At 42.1% G+C, this 20,714-nt stretch overlaps 1 protein-coding gene across 1 annotated transcript; it reads right to left on the bottom strand.

Moving 5' to 3' along the window:
- Positions 1-13: 13 nt before the first annotated feature.
- IL23A (interleukin 23 subunit alpha) lies at positions 14-10,057 on the bottom strand. The gene is made up of 4 exons (XM_060760938.2): positions 9,860-10,057; positions 4,040-4,126; positions 2,757-2,882; positions 14-232 (listed from the first exon to the last, which is right to left on the bottom strand). The coding sequence occupies exons 1-4, from the start codon at positions 10,031-10,033 to the stop codon at positions 80-82; spliced, it is 540 nt and encodes a 179-aa protein (XP_060616921.2). The 5' UTR covers positions 10,034-10,057; the 3' UTR covers positions 14-79.
- Between the last annotated feature and the right edge of the window lie 10,657 nt (positions 10,058-20,714).

Below are 20,714 nucleotides of genomic sequence, written 5' to 3'. Positions count from 1 at the left end.
TTATTGGCTTCTCTCCTTAGAGCTTCCTGTCTTGACATTTCTCATCGATCCTCATTGACTCTGATGTGTATTGCTCTCTCTAAGCCAAAGCAGCACAGTGGGAGAAGACTCTTGCCACCACCACCCCAAAGGACTGCAGGCGCCACAGGGTCAAGTTCTGCAGCGGAGCCATCTGCCACGCCGGCACGGCAGTCCTGGTGACTGGGCTGTGTCCTTCATTGCTGCTGCCGCCCTGCAGAAGATGAATGATTTGGGTTAAATATGCTCCCAGCCCTGACTTCTAGCCCTATGTTATAGATTCTGAATCAGTGACACCTCTCTCACAAACGGTTATCACAGCTTGTTGTCAAAGGCTTTCATGGCCGGAATCATTGGCTTGCTGGGAGTTTTCCGAGCTGTACGGCCATGTTCCAGAAGCATTCTCTCCTGTAGGTGAAATGTTAGGTGAGAATGCTTCTGGTACATGGCCATACAGCCCAGAAAACTCACAGCAACCTGGTTATCATAGTTTTAGTGCTTAGTGTGTGGCACAAACCTGTGCAGTTCATGTGTTCTGAGACAGGAGATTTATTGAGGCAGAGGAATTAGTAACTAAAAATTCAGCAGAAAATAAAATGTTGTATCAATAGTATTGTGTAACATGGTTTTTGTTTCTGGGTTATAAATGTCATTTCCTAATTAGTTCTATCATTTAAAAAAACCTGAGAAAAGTCTATTAAACTACAGAAACTTTGTTTTTGTGGGACATTCTGCAGCACATTTCACTACAGTTTTTCAATGAATATCTCATAGGATTCTCAACCAATTCAACATAGTAAGTACCACACAATTAAATAGGAAAGAACACTTTCAAACCAGGAACAGATTTCCTCCCTCCCCCCGAATTTGTTGCATAGTGTAATTCCCAGTCAAAGGATCTGGAGGAACATTGCATACTGGGTCTTGCAGCCATACTCAGTGGTTCCTCAGGTGAGGCAAGAAGTAAATCACCTATGGAAACATCCTGAAATGAATTCATAGAGCAGTTCTCAATTTGCTTAATTGCATTGCAAAAGGGCATATAAGAGATTTCTGGGGAAAGAAGGGTGTCTTTCCCTCTCAACCCAAAAGTATGAATACTACCAAGCAGAACACCCAATTCTTGCTGGGAATTCCTCCCTTGCCGTCTGGTTGAGAGGGAAGAAGGTGAGGAAAGGGAAAGGACATTGAAGAAGTCACTGTGAGTGAATTGCCAGTCTCACAAGCCACTTTGTATACATGATTGTGCTATGTATGAAATATGAAGTGAGAATTTCTCCAGTTGGATTGTATGATTTTATCAACAGACATACTTCTGTCTTTCTTGTTTCTGGGATATTTGGGTGTGTGAGACTCTGAGAGAAACCGAAACCATCACATCATCAGCCAATACCATTTAAAAATGTCTGCAGACTTCTCTTCCCTCTTTCCATCATATACATCAAGTCATGGTCCCTTGCTTATGTCACAATCTTCAAAATTGTGTTTGAAAACTACTTGCTTGATGATCAATTTCAGGTTATTCTGCATTTTGTTTGTGTCCTTCTTGTGGTGTAATAAAAGAGTATTTAACTATTAAGGCTGGGCTTCAGCACAGCTGGTTAATCACCAACAGCAATAGATCACATCAGTCAAAAGGTTGGCAGTTCAAAGCCTGAGTCGGGGTGAGCACCCAACATTCATCCCCACTCACTGTCCACCTAAGCAGTTTGAAAACAACTGTGAGCTGTGACTAGAGAAATTAGGCACCACTTAAGCGAGGAGGCATTTTACGAGACCATAAAAAGGGAATACAAGAAAATGCCAGTGATGAAAGGAAGGAGGAAGTCTGTAATCAAGGGCTCTTTGTCAAAGGGTATGTAGCAACATTACCCCCTGTGGCCAGAATCGAGCACAACTTCCAGGATGCCAAAGATGGGGAAAATGGCGACATATACCTCTATCTATTGTCTGTCCTGTCTGCTTAACAGCATTGAATGTTTGCTGTGTATATGTTCTGTGATACACCCTGAGTCCCCTTCAGGGTGAGAAGGGTGGAATATAAATTCTGTAAATAATAATTAAATATATAAAGTGGGCTTTGGAATTTCTTTTAGGACCAGCCCAACTACCTGTGCTTTAAGGTACTAACTGTATGGCTTTGATTGATTGGTTTGCAGCATTTATGGCTAGAGCGTGGTGGCTTTTTTTCTGATGGCTTAAAACTAACACTAACAATACAGACTTGTAACATGGAGGAATTTTACTCCAAAGCACTTCACCTCCTATATCTTAACCCCATTGTTTCCAAATCATTTTTAATTGAAACCAAGCTGCATTCATTTTCTCAGTGAAAGTTGGCCCCAAAGTCATGCCGAGATTTCCAGAGAGCTGTGTTCTAGAAATTTTTAAGTTTGAGATTTATGTGGGGTTTTTGCTGTATCAGACCTCCATCTAATCCTAGGTAAGATAGTTTCACAGTAGCCTACTCTGCATGATTATTCACCCTGTTTTATTGTCCTGTTAGTTTCAGTCTCATAGAGGTTTTCCAAGCCTGTTTTATTGCTATGTCCCTCACAATCCCTTTGGTTTTGTGTAAACATCCATGGTTGTGAGTAGTAGGGTAGGGATATTGAACCATTCAGCTGCAAAGTTTACCAAGGGGGGTCTACAAAGTCCATCCTATGTCTTGTTTGTTTCAGTTACTTACACTGCCTTGCCATCCCACCAACCAAACCCCTTCAGTTCCACAGACTCACATTTAGTGGCAGCTCTAGCAAGGTATCCAGGGCATTTTGGAGCTCAGTTGGTACCGTTGGGTCAGAAAACATGGCCAGTAGGTCATGATAATGGCGAAGTCCCTGGCTGATTTTTGTCAGACACGGCTATGAAGCAGAGAACAAAACAAAAGAGTAATTTCAATTTATTTTAAATGTCAGGCACAGAAGCTTGCATATAAAAAACATCATAAGGGAGAACATAGCTGAAAAGTGAGATGGGTTAAAGGTGAACCTGACTACATAGTTTTTTGGGTAAACAGGAGGAAAAACAAAAAGAAGGTGAACTACTCACATTTGTAAAGTTTACCTTGATTGTAATGCGTTTCAATTAGTAAAGCCTAAAGTCAATTTGAAAAAAAAAACTACCACCACCACCAACTCCATTAGATATGGCTTGAGTGTCCCCTTAAACCGCATCTACGATGCAATATAATCCCGTTTCATAATGCAGTTTGACTGCATTAAACTACATTGTATGGATCTACACTGCCATATAATACAGTTCAATGTAATTTAACTGCATTATGTAACTGCATTATATGGCAGTGTAGATGAGGCCTTACTCAGAGTTTTGAAATTTTAAATACTATCCACATGGATGGCATAGTGTCACTTTTGCTTTGTGATGATTGAATATACACAAGCTTTGTTCCATACATAACATTAATACAAATTCTTTGTTTAAAATTACCTTCAGGCAACATGTGTGTAAGCTGTATAATAAAAATAAATGAATGTTTTGTTTAGATATGGGTCCCATCCTGACAATATCTCATTATCCATCTATCATAGGGGTCTCATTATGTACATTAGTGGTGTCCAGTGTTTGGTCTCCCAGATATTTGGGGCTCCGACTCCCAGAAGCCATGGCCAGCTTGTCCAATGTTCAGGAATTCTGGGAGAAGAGGTCCAAAAACCTGGAGGACCAAATGTAGGACACCAGAGATGTACATATATGCAAATACAGGCATTCCAAAATCCAAAGAAATCTAATACACGTTGGTCCTAAGGATTTCAGATAAGGGATACTCAACGGATACCCATTAGATAAACATCACTCAGAAAATTCTGTGGCATGTTAAAGATTAAAATGTATGCCATAGTAAATGTGTTCATTTCATCATGCCATAGAAGTCTTGCTTCTAGTTTTCACTGCAACCAGTCAGCAGAGCCATTCAGCATCATGTTACTGAGCTTCTTTGTGAAGTGGTGCTATCATGAACCAATATGGTCATTTGATGTTGAAGTTCAAAAATAGTTACCATCTTATTTGTGGTGGCCAAGGAATCTGGATCACAGGAGTCGCTACATTCAATTGGCTTAGGAAACTGAACAGTTGTTTCAAATGCCTAGGGGAGAACAGATACAATGAATGGAAAGGCATACTTTTAGTTTGCTTAAAAAGCAATATGACAATATAATAAACAATTTCAATGTATTGACAAAGGCTTTCATGGCCATAATTCACTGGGGTTTCTAGGCTGCATGGCTGTGTTCTAACAGCATTTTATCCTGATGTTTCGCCTACATCTATGGCTGGCATCTTCAGAGGATCTCAGACAGAGAGGTCCTAGGTAAAGGTTTCCCCTTGACATTAAGTCTAGCCATGTCCAACTCTGGGGGTGGTGCTCACCTCCATTTCTAAGCTGAATACCCAGCATTGTCCGTAGATGCCTCCAAAGTCATGAGGCTGGCATGACTGCATGGAGTGTCATTGCCTTCCCACTGGAGTGGTACCTACTCACATTTACATGTTTTTGAACTGCTAGGTTGGCAGAAGCTGGGGCTAATAGCGGTAGCTCACCCCACTCCCCGGATTTGCACCACCAACCTTTTGTTCAGCAAGATCAGCAGTGGTTTAACCTGCTGTGCCACCAGGGGTCCTAGATATCAGATCCATGGCTGACTAGGAATTCGAACCCTGATCTCCCAAGTGTCCTCGACTGGGATAAAGGAAATACATAAATGGGGGATGATGATAGATGCAGCCTGGAACACAATGTGTTCACCATTTCTAAGGTGGCACCTTTACCTTAGCAATTGTGATATTACACAGTTAAGAAAGGAACTTAATTTGAATGCATTACTTCTTGGCACTCTCGAACTATGTTACGTCAGCGTGATAAAAGGATGGGATTTTTCCCTCCTTCTCCATCATGTGATGATAAAGGCCAATGATGATGCAACATTAGAATATTAAACAGAGCGGAGAAAAATCAGAAATTGCATCAGATCAAGTCTCATGGTTTCAAGTCAAAGAGAAACAAGATTTACTATTACGCTTTAAAGAACGTAACATGTGCAGAGGAGGCGGGAGGGGAAGAACTGCCTTTAAGGCAAAAATGGGTTGATTTTAATCCATACCAATTGTGAGTATAATCTGAAACATTTAGGAACATTTAAAAATGGTGACTGTATGAGGAAAAAAATCTGAATTTTTTTTAGAAAAATATTGGTGAGATTGTTATTAATATTTCATGTGATTGTCTTTTTATTCTTCCTCATCATGTAAAAGAAAATTTATTTTTTATTTATTTACCTTATTTATATCCCGCCTTTCTCTACCCCAAGGAGTACTCAAGGCAGCTTACAAGTGGCACTTACATAGTGCCATAAAACATACAGGGGATGGCTGTAAATCCAGATCAGGTAATGTGAGGATAGATCCAATATAGGATTGTAATGTGGAACATTTTTACTCAGAAGAAAGCTATATTTGAGTACTTTTGATAACCTTAGACAGATGGTTATGTATACGATCAATAAGACTGAGCTACAGTCAATCTAGCTCAGAATCTATAGAATAGCTGGAGAAACCAGGGGGAAATTATCGTTGTTTGATCGTTGTTGTTGTTGTTGTTTATTCATTCAGTCACTTCCGACTCTGTGACCTCATGGACCATCCCACACCAAAGCTCCCTGTCAGCCGTCACCATCCCCAGCTCCTTCAGAGTCAAGCCAGTCACTGCAAGGATGCCATCCATCTTGCCCTTGATTGCCCCCTCTTCCTTTTTTCCTTCCATTTTCCCCAGCATCATTGTCTCCTCCAAGCTTTCCTGTCTTCTCATGATGTGGCCAAAGTACTTCATCTTTGCCGCTTGATCATACTGAGGTATAAATATTCAATAGTATTCCTGTACTTTTGTATTTTGTAAAACAAACAATAAAAGAAGAAAGTTGTATTGAATTCTGTGGTACTCATTCCTGGAGCTGTGGGGGGCAAAGCAGGACTTCAGTCAACAGAACTAGTGTGTCCCAGAGGTTTCAAGAAGATCTATGGGCAACTATCTTTTTCTGGATGAAGTAAAAAAATTGAAGAATGGGATTTTGCATATGTGGAATTATGACCCTTTAACTGTCACTCACTTCATCTTCTCATGTGACTAGCTTTTCTTAAGTCCCTTCTATCATCAACCAGCACCTGCTGGAATTATTATTTTATTTATTTATTTAGCTAGTCAATTATTGTATTTATACCCCACCCTTCTCACCCTAAAGCAGCATTACATAACACACATACAGCAAACATTCAATGCCGATTGTACAATTAACAAGGATACACAACACAAAGGACACACACCACAAACAGAGGTAAAGGCAATTTCCCCATCCTATTTCCAGCATCTTGGAGGCTGTGCTTGACTCCGGCCATGGGGGTGGGGGGCTGTTGCTCCATTTTCCATGCTGAGGAGCTTTTCTCCAGTCGTTGTCCGTAAGGGCGCCTTTATTACCTTCCTGCTAAAAGCATTACCTATTTTATCTACTTGCATTTCCGCTTTCAACCTGCTTGGTGAGCAGGTGAGCTGGGGCTAATGGCAGGTGCTCATCCTGACCAGGACTCGAACTGCTGACCTTGCGATCTGCAGGATTTTTCTGCAGCACAGCAGTTTAGCCTGCTGTGCTAAGCCTGACCCCCTGTGTAGTCAATATACAAGGCTCACAGAGAATGCCATGAAAGCAGAGGTACGGGGCATAGCTGATTTGTTATAATGAGTACAAATGCTTTATCAAATGCTTTGCAACTAAACTGGATTAATCCTTATCTTCTTCTTTGTTATCAATTTTCTGAACACATGTAGGAATGTACTCATTTGACTGTATTTCTGGAGTCCCCAGTGGTGCAATGGGTTAAAACCTTGTGCTGGCAGGACTGCTGACCAATAGGTCAGCAGTTTGAATCTGGGGAGAGCGGATTGAGCTCCCTCTGTCAGCTCCAGCTCCCCAAGTGAGGACATCGGGGACATGAGAGAAGCCTTCCACAAGGATGGTAAAACATCAAAACAGCTGGGTGTCCTCTGTGCAAAGCCCTTGCAGACGACCAATTCTCTCACACCAGAAGTGACTTGCAGTCTCTCAAGTTGCTCCTCACACACACAAAAACATTCCCTAACACAAGTCAAGTATAAAAGAAAACATCAATGTTGTTATTTTACTGTAGTGTCCCCAACCATTTACAAAAATAAAGAGTAATCTTCCATTCCTTTTCACTCTCCCCTTATTACATACCTTTCCCTAATTGATTTTTTAAATTTCCCAAAAAAGTAAAATACTGACAAGCCATTTTAGTTGCATGACAGTTAAACTATCCACTCAAATGATGGAAAACAAATAAACAAAGAAAAATCAGTACTGAAATGAAGTCCGATTTTTATACTCCATTTCTCAAATATGAAAAAAGCTGAAATTTGAAAGTTGTCAATATTTATCAGAAACTGCCTCTACTCCTAAAATACCATTGTTATGAGTTTTTCAACTATTGACAGCACTTTTGCAAAAGCAAAGTTTCATAGCTTTTTTCTGAAGATTCCTATTTCCCTTTTAAGTGTAAAACAGGCTCTGGCTTTGAGGCTTAACCTCTAGTCGCTATTACTAATTATTCCTGCTCTGTATCATGAAATCTCAGGGCAGTGGACAAGTAACATGAACACAAGTAGATGAAAATAAATTAAATAGACAAAGCTATATCAAACAAGTTGGCAAGTTCAATGCAGGTGAAGGAAAGTTAAGACAACTGGGCTACAGAATCCTTCATGGAATAGGCCATTCAAAGTCAGTGCCCAGTGGACCTCCAAAGCCATGGCAAAAATGGAGAGCTACTGCTCCTTCCTGTGTCCTTGCACGGTGTATTGACCATGTTGGTGAGACACAAAGATAGTGATTCTGAACCTTCCAAATGCCATAATCCCTTAATGCAGATCCTCAGGTTGTGGTAGCCCCTAACCATAACATTATTTTTGTTGCTATTTCATGTTTGTAATTTTGCTACTGTTATGAATCGTAATGTAAATATCTGATATGCAGGATGTATTTTAATTCACTGGACCAAATTCAGCACAAATACCCAATACACCCAAATTTGAATGCTGTGGGATTGGGGGGGGGGGGGATTGATTTTGTCATTTGGGAGTTGAACTTGCTGAGATTTATAGTTCATCTAGAATCAAAGAGCATTCTGAACCCCACCAAAGATGGAATTGAACCAAACTTGGCACATGGAACTCCCATGAACAACAGAAGACACTGGAAGGGTTTGGTGGGCCTTGACCTTGAGTTCTGGAGTTGTAGTTCACCTACATCCAGAGAGTACAGTGGACTCAAACAATGATGGATCTGGACCAAACTTGACACAAATACTCAATATATTCAAATGTGAACACTGGTGGAGTTGGGGGAAAATAGACCTTGACATTTGGGAGTTGTAGTTGCTGGGACTTATATAGTTCACCTACAATCAAAGAGCATTCTGAACCTCACCAATGATAGAATTGGGCCAAAGTTCCCACACATAACACCCATGACCAACAGAAAATACTGTATTTTCTGATGTCCTTTAACAACCTCTCTGACACCCCCTTGTGACCCTCCCAGGAATCCCAACCCCCAGGTTGAGAAACACTGCATTAAGAAGAGCCATCCTAAGAAGGAGCATTCCTTTCAGATATGAAAAAAGGAAACTAGGAATCATATAATCAAACATAATCTGATTGATTGCAACCCCAAGGCAAACCTATCTCTTGGCAAGATTTGTTCACTTTGCCCTAGCCTTCTTCTGAGAGGTTTAGACTTGCCTAAGATAACTCAGTGGATTTCCATGCAGAAGCATGGAAATGCTCAAACCACTGCACTGTGGTGATTCTCATTTTAATAACTAATGTAAAATTAACTATTTTATTACACTATTAACGCATCATAATAGAAAGGCATTCCTTTTAAAAGGTAACATTTTAGCTGTGGTTTAACCATTCATCCATATGGTTAAGGACAACTGGGTGGTATAAAGAACTTGATTCCAGAGTTACTCTGTCTTTCTTGCTTCATTTACCAATTTACTTGCCATATGGCAGATTTCATTAGCGAAATTACCACTCAGTCTTCAAAACAAATCATTAGCACAAAGCAAACCTAACAAAATAGGAGCACAGTAACACTTTTAAAATTGCATTGTGACCACCTCCTGATCTGAATGGGGACCCTGAAGTGTGGAGCAGTGGTCTTTTAACACATCATTCCTTTTGACCTGTAATCCCAATTTAGTGATACACAAGTATGGACACCTCTGATGACCATACATTACTTTTTAAATAGGCATTTCTGTATTCATGAATTGTGTGACTGGTATGTGTTCTAATCTGGACCTCTGTATTGTCTATGCTGCCTGACTGGCAGTGGCTCTCCAGGCATAAAGACAGGACTGGAAGATGCCAAACATCAAGGTGAGCCTGGTTATATTGAAATCAATGCACTCTAACCTTGAACTACCCTTTCCTTCCAAGTCATCCTGCTATGAGGGATTATCAGCCATTGGGTACAATGCCAGCAAATGCAATAATTTAAGATAAAGGTTTACCCAAAGCCTATCTCCAGCAGAGAATTTCAAGTACCTCAACAACAAACTTCAAATTCCAGCACTCCATAGGATGGAGCAACTCAAGTAGCATTGAATTGCTAGCGGCGATACATTTCTGGAGATAGAGAACCCCAGGCTTCCCCTTGTTCTCCCTACTCCAAGAAGACCCATGCTGCTGGCCACTTTGGGCCACTTTCATTCAGTGAAGAAGATGCCAGATTCTGTTTCTACTCACCGGTGGCTTTTTGATATCCAGCTTCTCCAACTGCTTGAGGATCTCATATGAAGCATCTTTGCCACGCTCCCAATCAGCTTTGGTTTCTCTGGGCAACCTCATCCCTGTAAAAGCTTCAGAGAGCAGCAGGAGGCATAGGAGGAAGCCTCCAATGATGTTCCTCAGATTGTTCATTTTGTGTAAGGGACTCCCACTCAGGCAATGGTGTTGGACTTAGTTTGAGACTGGGACATTGAGGAACCAGAGCCCTATTTATTGTGCTAGTGCTGCTGCCACAGGTGACTAAGGGGAAGAGTGGGGATTTCCCCCCTGGGTTGACAGGTGGGGGGTGGGACTGAGTGGCAGTGATGTCAGGAGGTTACCTCTAAGTACAGCCATCAAATCTCCATTCTCTCTGACATCCACTGTAAAAGCAGAAATGACACACATTCTTGGGCTCTCCAAGGTAATTGTTGAGGGTAACCTCAGAGTCAAGCTCATTTGCCTAATGGTTTCCCAAGTTAGAAAACTGGCAGCTCCAAAAAGGGTGTTGGATAAGTCACAAATCTCCCTTTCCTCTCCCTACCTGTAAAAATCCCAAAGTGTTGTTTCATGCCTCATGTCAAGCTCAGGCCAGAAGATGGTCTAGAAACTGGTAGTCAGGAAGTTGACCTCCCTTGCCCTTTTTTTTTTTCTGAACCCAGAATTTAGAAACGGGGTTGGTTGGAATGCAACTTCCATTTTGAGAGTGGTAGTACAAAAAGTAACTTTCCCAAACTCCAATTGACTCTTCCTATTCCAACAAGGTGCCAATAACCTATTGAGATCCCCCAACAATTATCCTCTCATATGCCCAATTCATATTTTAATTGCCTCTTGCATTTCAATATCTTTAGCTGGAATCCTATGTGCACTTACCCAAGAGTAAGACCTACTGAACAAAGTGAGGCTTCATTCTTAGCAGTCATGTTCAAGTTTGCATTATTAAACTATGATCAGCTATTCATATCCAAGGATTCTGCATCCGTGGCTCCAACCATCAACAGTTTAAATTTTTTTTTCAAAATCTGAAAAGCAGACCTTGATTTTGTCATTTTATATAAGAAAACCCTTTTACTACACCATGGTATATAATGGGACTTGAGCATCCATGAATGTTGTGTCCACAGGGGAGGGGTGTCCTGGAACCAAGCTCTAGCACAGGCATTGGCAAACTTTGCCCCCCCCCCCAGGTGTTTTGGACTTCAACTCCCACAATTCCTAACAGCCTACTGGCCATTAGGAATTATGGGAGTTGAAGTCCAAAACACCTGGAGGGCCAAAGTTTGCCCATGCCTGCGCTAGCAGATACCAAAGACACTGAGGCAGGAGATGAGACACCAAACATTAGCCCAGTAGCCACATGGCACAATTATCTCATTTTGTTTTAAAAATAATTTTCTAATGGGTCAACAGGCTGACCTATCTGTTTCAGACAGAATTTCACAGTCAAGGGCCACGGCCTTCTAATCTTTTCCAAATATTAATGAGAACTTCTTGAAAAGGAGATAGCACTTGAATAGAATGTCATTGATTGGCAGAAAGAAAAAATATTTCTCATCAGGAATTCTGAGCACAAGCTGTTCAAAGCACATGTTGGCAACCTGGAAATATATGTCTATAGATAAAGGATCATGTTGATGTATGTGTGTGTGTGTGGAATGACTTGAGAAACTGCAAGTCGCTTCTGGTGTGAGAGAATTGGCTGCTTGCAAGGACATTGTCCAGGGGACGCCCGGATGTTTTTACCATCCTGTGGGAGACTTCTCTCATGTCCCCACATGAGAAGCTGGAGCTGACAGATGGGAGTTAACTCCACTCCCTGGATTTGAACCACCGACCTTTTGGTCAGCAGTCCTGCCAGCACAAGGGTTTAACCCATTACACCACTGGAGGCTCTAACTGTATATATGATTATGAGAGTGGCCAAAATGTCATTTTTCTTTCTTTGTTTTTGTTACCACCCGCTGAGTAATCTTAAATTCTATGAAAGATTACTCAGCGGGTGGTAACAAAAACAACCTTTCATGCACTACACAATACACTTAACAGAATAGGACAGTGAAAGGATGGACAGAGGTTTGCTGAACTGATAAAGAAACAAACTGCTATGAGAAATGAGCTGCTGAACTAAATCTGATCTTTTAAGTTTTACATTCTCTTAGGGGAAAGTAAAAGAGAAGCTAAGGCTACCCAGTGTTTGGAAAACTGCTGACCTTTGCTTTTTACCACAAATTTTTGAATGTCTCAGTCATCATGTAAAAAGCCTGTAAAAAGAGATTTCCTAAATTCTTATGGTAGCTCAGAGAAAGAGTAAGTGATCTGTGCATCTACACTGCCCCCCCCCCCCCTTGTCAGGAACGACTTGAGAAACTGCACGTCACTTCTGGTGTGAGAGAATTGACTATCTGCAAGGATGTTGCCCAAGGGATGCCCGGATGTTTCGATGTTTTACCATCCTTGTGGGAGGCTTCTCTCGTGTCCCTGCATGGGGAGCTGGAGCTGACAGAGGGAGCTCATCTGTGCTCTCCCCGGATTTGAACCTCCAATCTGTCAGTCTTAAGTGCTGCTGCTAAAGGGAGCTATTACACTGCCCTATAATCTGGTGTCAGAATGTAGGTTAACAGCATTGAACTGAATTATATCAATCTACACTGCCCTATAATCCAGATCAATGCAGTTAATCTACATTCTGAAACTGGATTATAGGACAGTGTATATCCAGCCTCAAATCAAGCCCTGGAAAGTAATATATATATATATTGTAAGGAAGCAAAACATGTTGTGTTCTCCAAACTTCAGAACTGCTGGGATACTTAAGCCTAGTGGAACATTCACTGTTTACTTTTATTAAGTGATTGAGTACAAACTAGACCTAAAACTAGAGGTGATATATGTTATTTACCTTTGTAGTATGAAAGAGTCTAAATTTAATCTCAGCTGAAAGCTCATTTATCTGAAGAAGGCAAACCAAAAGTCATTGATACTTAAGGTACATATCATTTAATTATAAAAACAACAATTTCCTGCTACCCTAATTATTTTCTTGCAGCATTACAATATCCCTTGATGCAGAGATCAGGAATTGCCATGCTAAATAATTAATACTTTCCGTGGTGATGAAATCACAGAGAATGTTGCAGTGAAACTAAGCAATTATGTACATTGAACGTCATCCATTGCCACAACGTGGAAACTATGCTGAAATAATGCATGAAATCCCACCTCTCCAGATTTGGGAGCAAGAATTAACCTGATGAAGTCTTGCTGAAACTAAGCAGGTTGGGACCCAAAAAGTCAGTGAATGGGAACAGTGGCATCGCTGTGTTGTCGGAGGCTTTAGTGGCTGGAGTTCCAGTCCAAGAATAGGTAGAGAAGAAAGAAAGGAGAGAAAGAAAAGGGGAGGGGAAGGAAGGAAAGAGGTGGAGAAGGGAGGGAGGGAGGGAGAGAAGGAAAGAAAAAAAAGGGAAGGAGGGAGAGAAAGAAAGAAGGAGAGAAAGAGGGAGGGAAGGCTGGCCACAGCAACACATGGCGGGTACAGCTAGTAGGAAATATATTTAGAAACAAAGCAAGCTGGAATGGGAGATGGTGGTGGATGTCCAAACAACCCAGTAAGGGCTGATTCTGCCCAGTGGGGAACTACAGTTGGTAAGCACATATTGTTATGAGGGATGCCCCTCCTTTGGGGACTGGAAAGTTTATCCCTTACAAAGCTGGTTGCTGTCACTTATTTATTAAACTAAGCAAGAGGAAGAGAAGCAGAACCCATTTGGTTTATTTATTATAAGGGACATCCCCTATATGATGGTTGCAAAGATTTCCCTTTTATAGGGACCAAACAAGATGGGGTGGGGCAGGGGAGCCTGGAGGTTTGGGTGTGGGCCTTTTATAGAGGTAGAAATGTGAGCTTCGTGTTATTTATATATTGTGTTAATTTTACAGAGAAATATATGACTAACTAAATAAATGTGGTATTTAGATAGAACACAGGCTTGCTAAAAGCTGCTTGCCCATTTCAAATTTAAGCTGTCCCTTATCATGGCTTTGAAAACCCCACAACACTAGTGTCTGATAGTCAGGAGGAGGAAGGAGTGGCAGAGATTATACTGAAAAAGAACATAATCAACCGCCTAAAATCCTCAAGGGGAATTAAATTGAGCAATTTAATGTGGTTGTGGATATTGAGAACCAGACTGTGGATAGCAAGACCTAATGTGTGGATATTGAGATCCAATAGGCGGATAATGAAATATGGCTGTGAATCACTGAGAGTCCATGCTTGGCAAGACAAAAAGCTATGACCCAATGTTCCCCAATGAAATACATCTCACTAGTTGAAGAAGAAGCCGCCAAGGAGTTTATTCAGTCCAGATGACAGTTCACGGTAAGCCACTCAAAGAAGCTGACATATATGATATAAGTAAAACATACATTTTTGTACAGTCTTTTGTTTTTCCCCATACATGATCAACTGGGCCAGCTTCACAGCTTTTGTGCTTTTGGATTGAAAGTAGTAAGACAAAACATGGGAGGAAATGTGGCCAAACTTGGAGGCTTTTGAAATGGAAAATAATGTCCTCTGGGCTCTTCCCTGCATTATTTCATGACATGTCAAGGCCATATACCCCCCCCCCCCCAATTTTCATCCACATCAACCCATGATTTCCTGTAAGGTCTATGACTACATTGATTTCCCAAGACCCACAAAAATAGGGACGTATCCCAAACACAAAATGGTGGCCCCTGGTCTAAAGAAGGGGTAGTGGTGTCCATTGTGCAGCCTCAGGCCTTGTGTAGTAGAGGGTGGCTTTAAAAGTGGCGAGAGTGCCTCTACTCCTCTTGATGTAAAAATCTGTAGTCTCCTAAGGGCCAAGACCTTCTGAAGGGCTTCCCTCCCTCACTCCCAACTGGTCCAGCACCCAAAAGCCAGTTGATGTCTCCTTTGCTCCTGGCAAAAAATAACCCCACCCTTCCCTTCTTCCACACCCCTCCCTCTCTCTCCCCATCTCTCTCTCTGTCTCACCAAGCACTATACCAGTACTGTCTTTCTTCTGTTTTACTGTATTTTTTATGTTTCTATTATTGCTTTATTGAACTCTATTAAAATGAAGGCAAATGTACATGCATGCGTGAACTCTAATCACCAATTCTGAGTCACTCCAGATTCCCCATTTGTCTTACTACTTTCAATTCAAAAGCACTTGAGATGCAAAGAGTGACAAAAGCTGTGCAATGCCTTGTGAGTGGCAACCTAGGAGCCCTTTCTCCAGAATCATCCTTCACATTCCATTTTAACTACCATGACTAAATCCTATGGAATTTGTAGATGGATCAGAAGCACTAGCCCTCTCTGGCTGAGGATTTTAAAAGCCCCTTGTTATACCCCAAATCTCAGGATTCCATGGGATGGAAATTGGAACCACAGCATTTAAAGTGGGGTCATAGTGCTATCATTGTGTAATGTGAATGGGCCTCATGTCTGGACCCTACCACTGTTTTGTAAAAGGACACAAGAAATATTTCAGTCCCATCAACCCTTTCTTCCATTCAATGTATAGCCCTTACAGACAAAAAGCTGCCAACTGCAACCCCTCGTACATCCCAGCCTTCCCCTAACCTGTGCCCTCCAGGTGTTTTGGGCTACCAGTTCCATCACCTCTAATTAAGTGTGCAATCTGGGGCTAATGGAAGTTGTAATCACTATATCTGAAGGGCACGTGGTTGCAAGAAGACTGTGCCACACAATTTGTCCTCAGTTCAATGTTGAACCTGTTATTAAATGACTGGCAAATGAACCCTAATGTCAATATACCAGGTATTTCAACCAAAAGCCACATATGGTTAATTTATCTCTCATGAATGGGTTTCACAATCTCCATTGCTGATGAATGAGAGGTATCAAAGGAGTGGAAGAAAAGATAACAGAGTGGGGAGGAGGGTGTGAGCAGAGAGAGTGACAAAGCAGGGACAGGTGTCAAGCGGTTAACTTTAATGGAAATGCTCCTTGCATCCCCTTTGGCTTCCCTAAAACATTTTGACTGTCTGTCACCTCACTTCTCTCCACCACATCCTGACCAACAGACCACAGGCAGATTACTTCATCTCCATGAATGTCACCATGGCAGTTTGTGCTGTTATTGTGGGGAGTAGCAGAAAAGCAAAGGCACTGAGTGGGGAAGGAAATTCTTAGAAAAACAAGTTGAGATATGCTCCCAAACACAAAATAGAAGTTCATCTTGGTTGGACACCAGATGATATACTATTTCTGCCTTAGGCAATCCCTCATAGTCCGAGGATGACGGTCCTCCAAGCGTAGTGTCTTGGTGGTGAGTCTGTAGGTGACTGTGGAGCCCTATTCTTGATCCACATGTTCTCCGCAGTGAGGACATCGGTCTCCAAGTGGAAGGCGGTTCCGGTCAGGGTTGGCTTGATGCACCTTCCTCTTGGCACATTTCTCCCTTTTGCCCTCCATTCATGCCTCTTCTAATTCTGTAGCACTGCTGGTCAGAGCTGACCTCCAGTTAGAGGGCCGGGGCTTCTCAGTTCTCAGGGTCTATGCCACAGTTTTTAAAGGTTGGCTTTAGGCTGATCTTTAAATCTCGTTTCCTATCCACCAACTTTACATTTCCCGTTCTTGAGTTGGGAGTATAGTAACTGCTTTGAGATATGGTGATTGGCATTCGGACAACGTGGCTAGTTCAGCGGAGTTGATGGCATAGGAGCATCGCTTCAATGTTAGTGGTCTTTGCTTCTTCCAGCACACTGATATGGAATCATTCCAGGAGTTGAGTGTGACATCTGTAGACAGTCCATGTTCCGCAGGCATATGGCAGGGTTGAGAGGCCAATGGCTTTATAAACAAACACTTTGGTCTCCCTATGGATGTACTGGTCCTCAAACACTCTCTGCTTCATTCGGAAAAATGCTGCACTCGCAGAGCTCAGGCGGTGTTGTATTTCAGTATCAATGTTGTCTTTTGTGGAGAGGTGGCTGTTCAGGTAGGGGAAATGGTCAACATTTTCTTACATTACATCATTAAGCTGTATTTCTGGCATTGGAGAGGGATTGGCCGGTGACTACTGGAAGAACACTTTGGTTTTCTCAATATTCAGTGAGAGGCCAAGCTTCTCTGTTTAGTGTCTGGAGAAAAGGGAGGCAACACAAACCACAGCCTTTCCATTCTGCAGTTCTTCAGTTAGAGGAATAGAATGGAGACCACTCCCCTGGACAAAGTAACTTCTCTTCCTTTGCCTGGAAGAGACTGCAGCACATCCTGCAGTTTTGGCTACCTCCTTCCCTCCATTCCCCCCATTATTGACCAGCTATCAAAATTTCCCCCCAGTGCTTGGGGACAGAAGAATTTGGGATGCTGCATGAGAGACTAGTGAATAGCTCCTTACATAACATCTGAAAAAAGACCTACAGACAGTGTGTCTTTCTTGACCTATGTCTATTTTAGCTAGCAAAGTGGTAGAATTGGCACTCTCATGAAAAGGTGTCCCACTGATGAATGAACCAGAAATTTCCATGAAAAAAGCAGCATGCATAGTGTCACCAACAATATGATTAGTCATAATACTCAGCATGAGTTATGGTTGGATTACTTTGTTGGTTTTAGCAACCAATACATGAAATACAAGTATGAAATGCATGGCTGCCTCCCTCAAGGGGCTCCTTGTCTGTTTGTGTGTGTAGTCTGGTGACCAATGCAGAGGACCACAGTGAAGTGGAAGGGATGAAGAATGACTTGTATGATTGTAACTAAAAATGCTTCCTTCTGGTGCCAAATGTAGTCTTGGCTTTTGCAAAGATTTTTCAGACTGGAGTGATGAAGGATGAATGGGGACGATGACTACTAGTTAGTGCAATGCTTCTTTCCTGTTCATATTATTATTATAGAAATTATTTTGTTGTTTGGATATTGTTTTAAGGATTGGTTTCTAGGGTGCTTACTCATACCTTGCCAAAGAATAATGGGGTGGGATTAAGAAAAGAAAAAAGAAAGACAGACAGACAGACAGAAAGAAAGACTAATAACAATGAAATTGAGAAGCCAGGGTAAGGGGTGACTATCTCCCCTTCATTCACCCACCATACTTACATTTGCATTTACTTCATCTTGCAGGTGTTAGCAGTACTGATATTATTAGTTAAAAGTAGTCTTAACAGTACCTGATTGACACTATGCTATGTAGAGAGGGGCTGCTTTCAGTAGCATCTGTGATGTAGTCTTGGCTTTTGCAAAGACTACATCACAGATGTAGAAAGGGACATGTTTATTTGTGACACTTTGTCTTTGCAGAATGGCCTGTGGAGGATTTTTCTGATTTTGCATGGATGCTCTTAAGTCCAACTTGCTGGACACGAGCTTGGCCTGGTGGAGATTCCCAAGAGAGTTAAGTGAAACCTAAACCTTTCCTATTTTCCTCCATTATCCCACATTGCATCGAAATGTACTGCACATAGCTATGAAATTCATATGACACATTTCACTCTCCCATTGGCTAATTGCAACACTGCCTTTCCACGTGTCCACTTTGTTTGAAAACATAGAGTGGATGACACACACAAAGAAAGACGACAAGAGGGAAGGGAGTATAATAATTACCTCATAATTAACCACAACGCCTTTAGCCAAAACTATTAGGAATAACCTTCTATTGCTTCATTCTGTGTTACAAAAGAATGTGGAAGTTCAACCTAAACACAGAAATAGTCACCATGCAGGCATGTAGCCAGGGGGGGGGGGCTCGGGGGGCTTCAGCCCCCCCCCGAAATTCTCATGGTGGTTCGCGAAAAGGCCTTACTGATGCATTATTTAAACTGTTATGTTTATTCATATCATGATCTGATCACCATACTCAATATATCCCATATGCATGGGGGTATTGGGGTAATGATACAAAAGGTTTGCTAGGCTAGACCCTCTTTCACTCAGACTCAGCCCCCCCGAAACTCAGCCCCCCCCGAAACCCCCCCTGAAAAAAAATTCAGCCCCCCCCGAAACGAAATCCTGGCTACGGGCCTGTCACCATGCTAAAAATAACTATGATCACAACTCAAATTGTACTGATTTTACTGCCTCCATGTTTTCTCCTGTAGGATAAGACTTAGAACATTTTGCAAGGAATTAAATAATGTAAGAAATGCCTTGCTTGATCAGATAAAGGGCAGCCTTCGTGGTGGGCATAAGTTGCAGTCCACTGGCATCTGTGGTTTTCCAATTATGTTGAACCATCAGCCCTAGCTAACAAAGGGCATGTGAAGCAGATAATCCCAGTAGAAACACACCTTAGACATCTTCATACCAAAGAAGAGAACAGGAATACCAATAGTCCCACACCAGTTCCCTGGTTTCTCAGGTCGTCCTTGGACCACTACTGGACAAACCTGTGGCCAAAGGAGCACAAGATGGCAAGGCATGTCAGAATTTCAGGGCCTCCTGTGTAAACACCTGTATTGATCAGGACTTAGCTTAGAGCCTTATCACATTGTCATCAAACATAGGAACCCCTGCCTTCAAATTGATCTGACCGCAGCAGGGAGTTCCACAGTTCCTAGCCACGTGAATTTAACCCAATCTCAGCAAAGGCAGTTGCACCCTCTACAACTGCAACAAAGAACTCTTTTCTCTCCCTTCCAGGTTCCCTTGGCTACTTCGTAACAAGCCCTCAATAAAAAAATTGTGTTTTGTCTGTTTGTTTGTTTTGTTCTGTTAGAAATATAATACAATTGTCTGGTTGCCCCTGACACGATAAAAAAATAAAAATAAATAAATAAAAAGTATCTCTTTTTAGCCTTTAGCTCCCTGCCTGATACATTGTGTTCTTTTCTGACTCAAACCCTGAACTTCAGGTGACAAGGACCCATCTTTTCCCAATCCTGCATGCTCCCCTTTTTATGAACCTCTGTATATGCCCCATGCCCCTAATAATTTCATGTATGTATAAAATATAGAGCAAGGCGACCTTTTCATGAACTATAGCCAGCACTTCAGGACCCGGGTGCTGCAAACTATCCTAGGCCTTCATTCTTGACTCATGGACTTTCAGAAACTCACAAGCATGGACAATAGACAAATGGCCTCTTTTCCTCAGGCCTCGGAGGGTCAACGACCAGGCCACCTGAGTATCGGGGACCTATGGACTTGCTAATCATTCTTCACAAAGGACATTTCCTCATCTGCGAGAAGAAGGGGATGTCGCTGGTTCCCCAACAATTATGTTCCTTTCCCCAGAAGAATGGATCCGCCGATCTCATCAAGAATTCAGTATCACTGTACTTTTGAAGAAAGGGCTGGCTGTGAGGGGCCAGATAAAAATGTTATTTCAAAACTCTGTGTCAATAGGCAAGTCGGGTTTGAGGGCTCATAGCAATTGCCTTGATCGCCTATCAGTAGGGTCCAGGAAGGGCCACTCATAATCCCATCATCAAGCACCTATTTTCCTTTGTTTCTACTGCTGCTGCGCCTCCTTGCACACCATTGGCTGAGCAGCTGAAGCAGGGCTTGGGCTCTCATTGGATGGGCCACGCCAGCCCCCAGCTGCTCCTCCCGGCTTGCTGACTTCAGAAGCAATCACAGCGAAGCCGGCTCAGGGAGGTGGGTGTGGGGGATTTGAATGGGAAATCTGTATATAATGGCTTGCTTTCTGTAACTGAGTATGTCAGCTTCTTCAGCAGAATACTGCAGTCATCATCCTTTCCAGCTGGAATAGAAAATAAACTTCGGTGACCTTTCTTCATCCTGGTGAGATTTATTGCGGAAAAGGGGAACCCTTATTGGTGCTTATTGTCTCACCAGGTGTAGCAAACCCTCTTTTTGGGTCTTCACCGGTCT

Source organism: Anolis sagrei, chromosome 2, assembly GCF_037176765.1.
Source record: "Anolis sagrei isolate rAnoSag1 chromosome 2, rAnoSag1.mat, whole genome shotgun sequence".
Classification (NCBI taxonomy): domain Eukaryota; kingdom Metazoa; phylum Chordata; class Lepidosauria; order Squamata; family Dactyloidae; genus Anolis; species Anolis sagrei.
The sequence above is the reverse complement of the archived record's forward strand: the minus strand, read 5'-3'. Positions and strand labels throughout refer to the sequence as shown.

What these genes read in the sequence shown, in the direction of transcription:
- IL23A (XM_060760938.2), bottom strand. Translation starts at nt 10,033, where the DNA reads ATGAACAATCTGAGGAACATCATTGGAGGCTTCCTCCTATGCCTCCTG. An exon ending in TGGCCACCACAAATAAGATG is followed by an intron (nt 2,883 to 4,039) that starts GTAACTATTTTT and finishes TCTGCTTCATAG; the next exon opens with CCGTGTCTGACAAAAATCAG. An exon ending in TGCTAGAGCTGCCACTAAAT is followed by an intron (nt 233 to 2,756) that starts GTGAGTCTGTGG and finishes CATCTTCTGCAG; the next exon opens with GGCGGCAGCAGCAATGAAGG.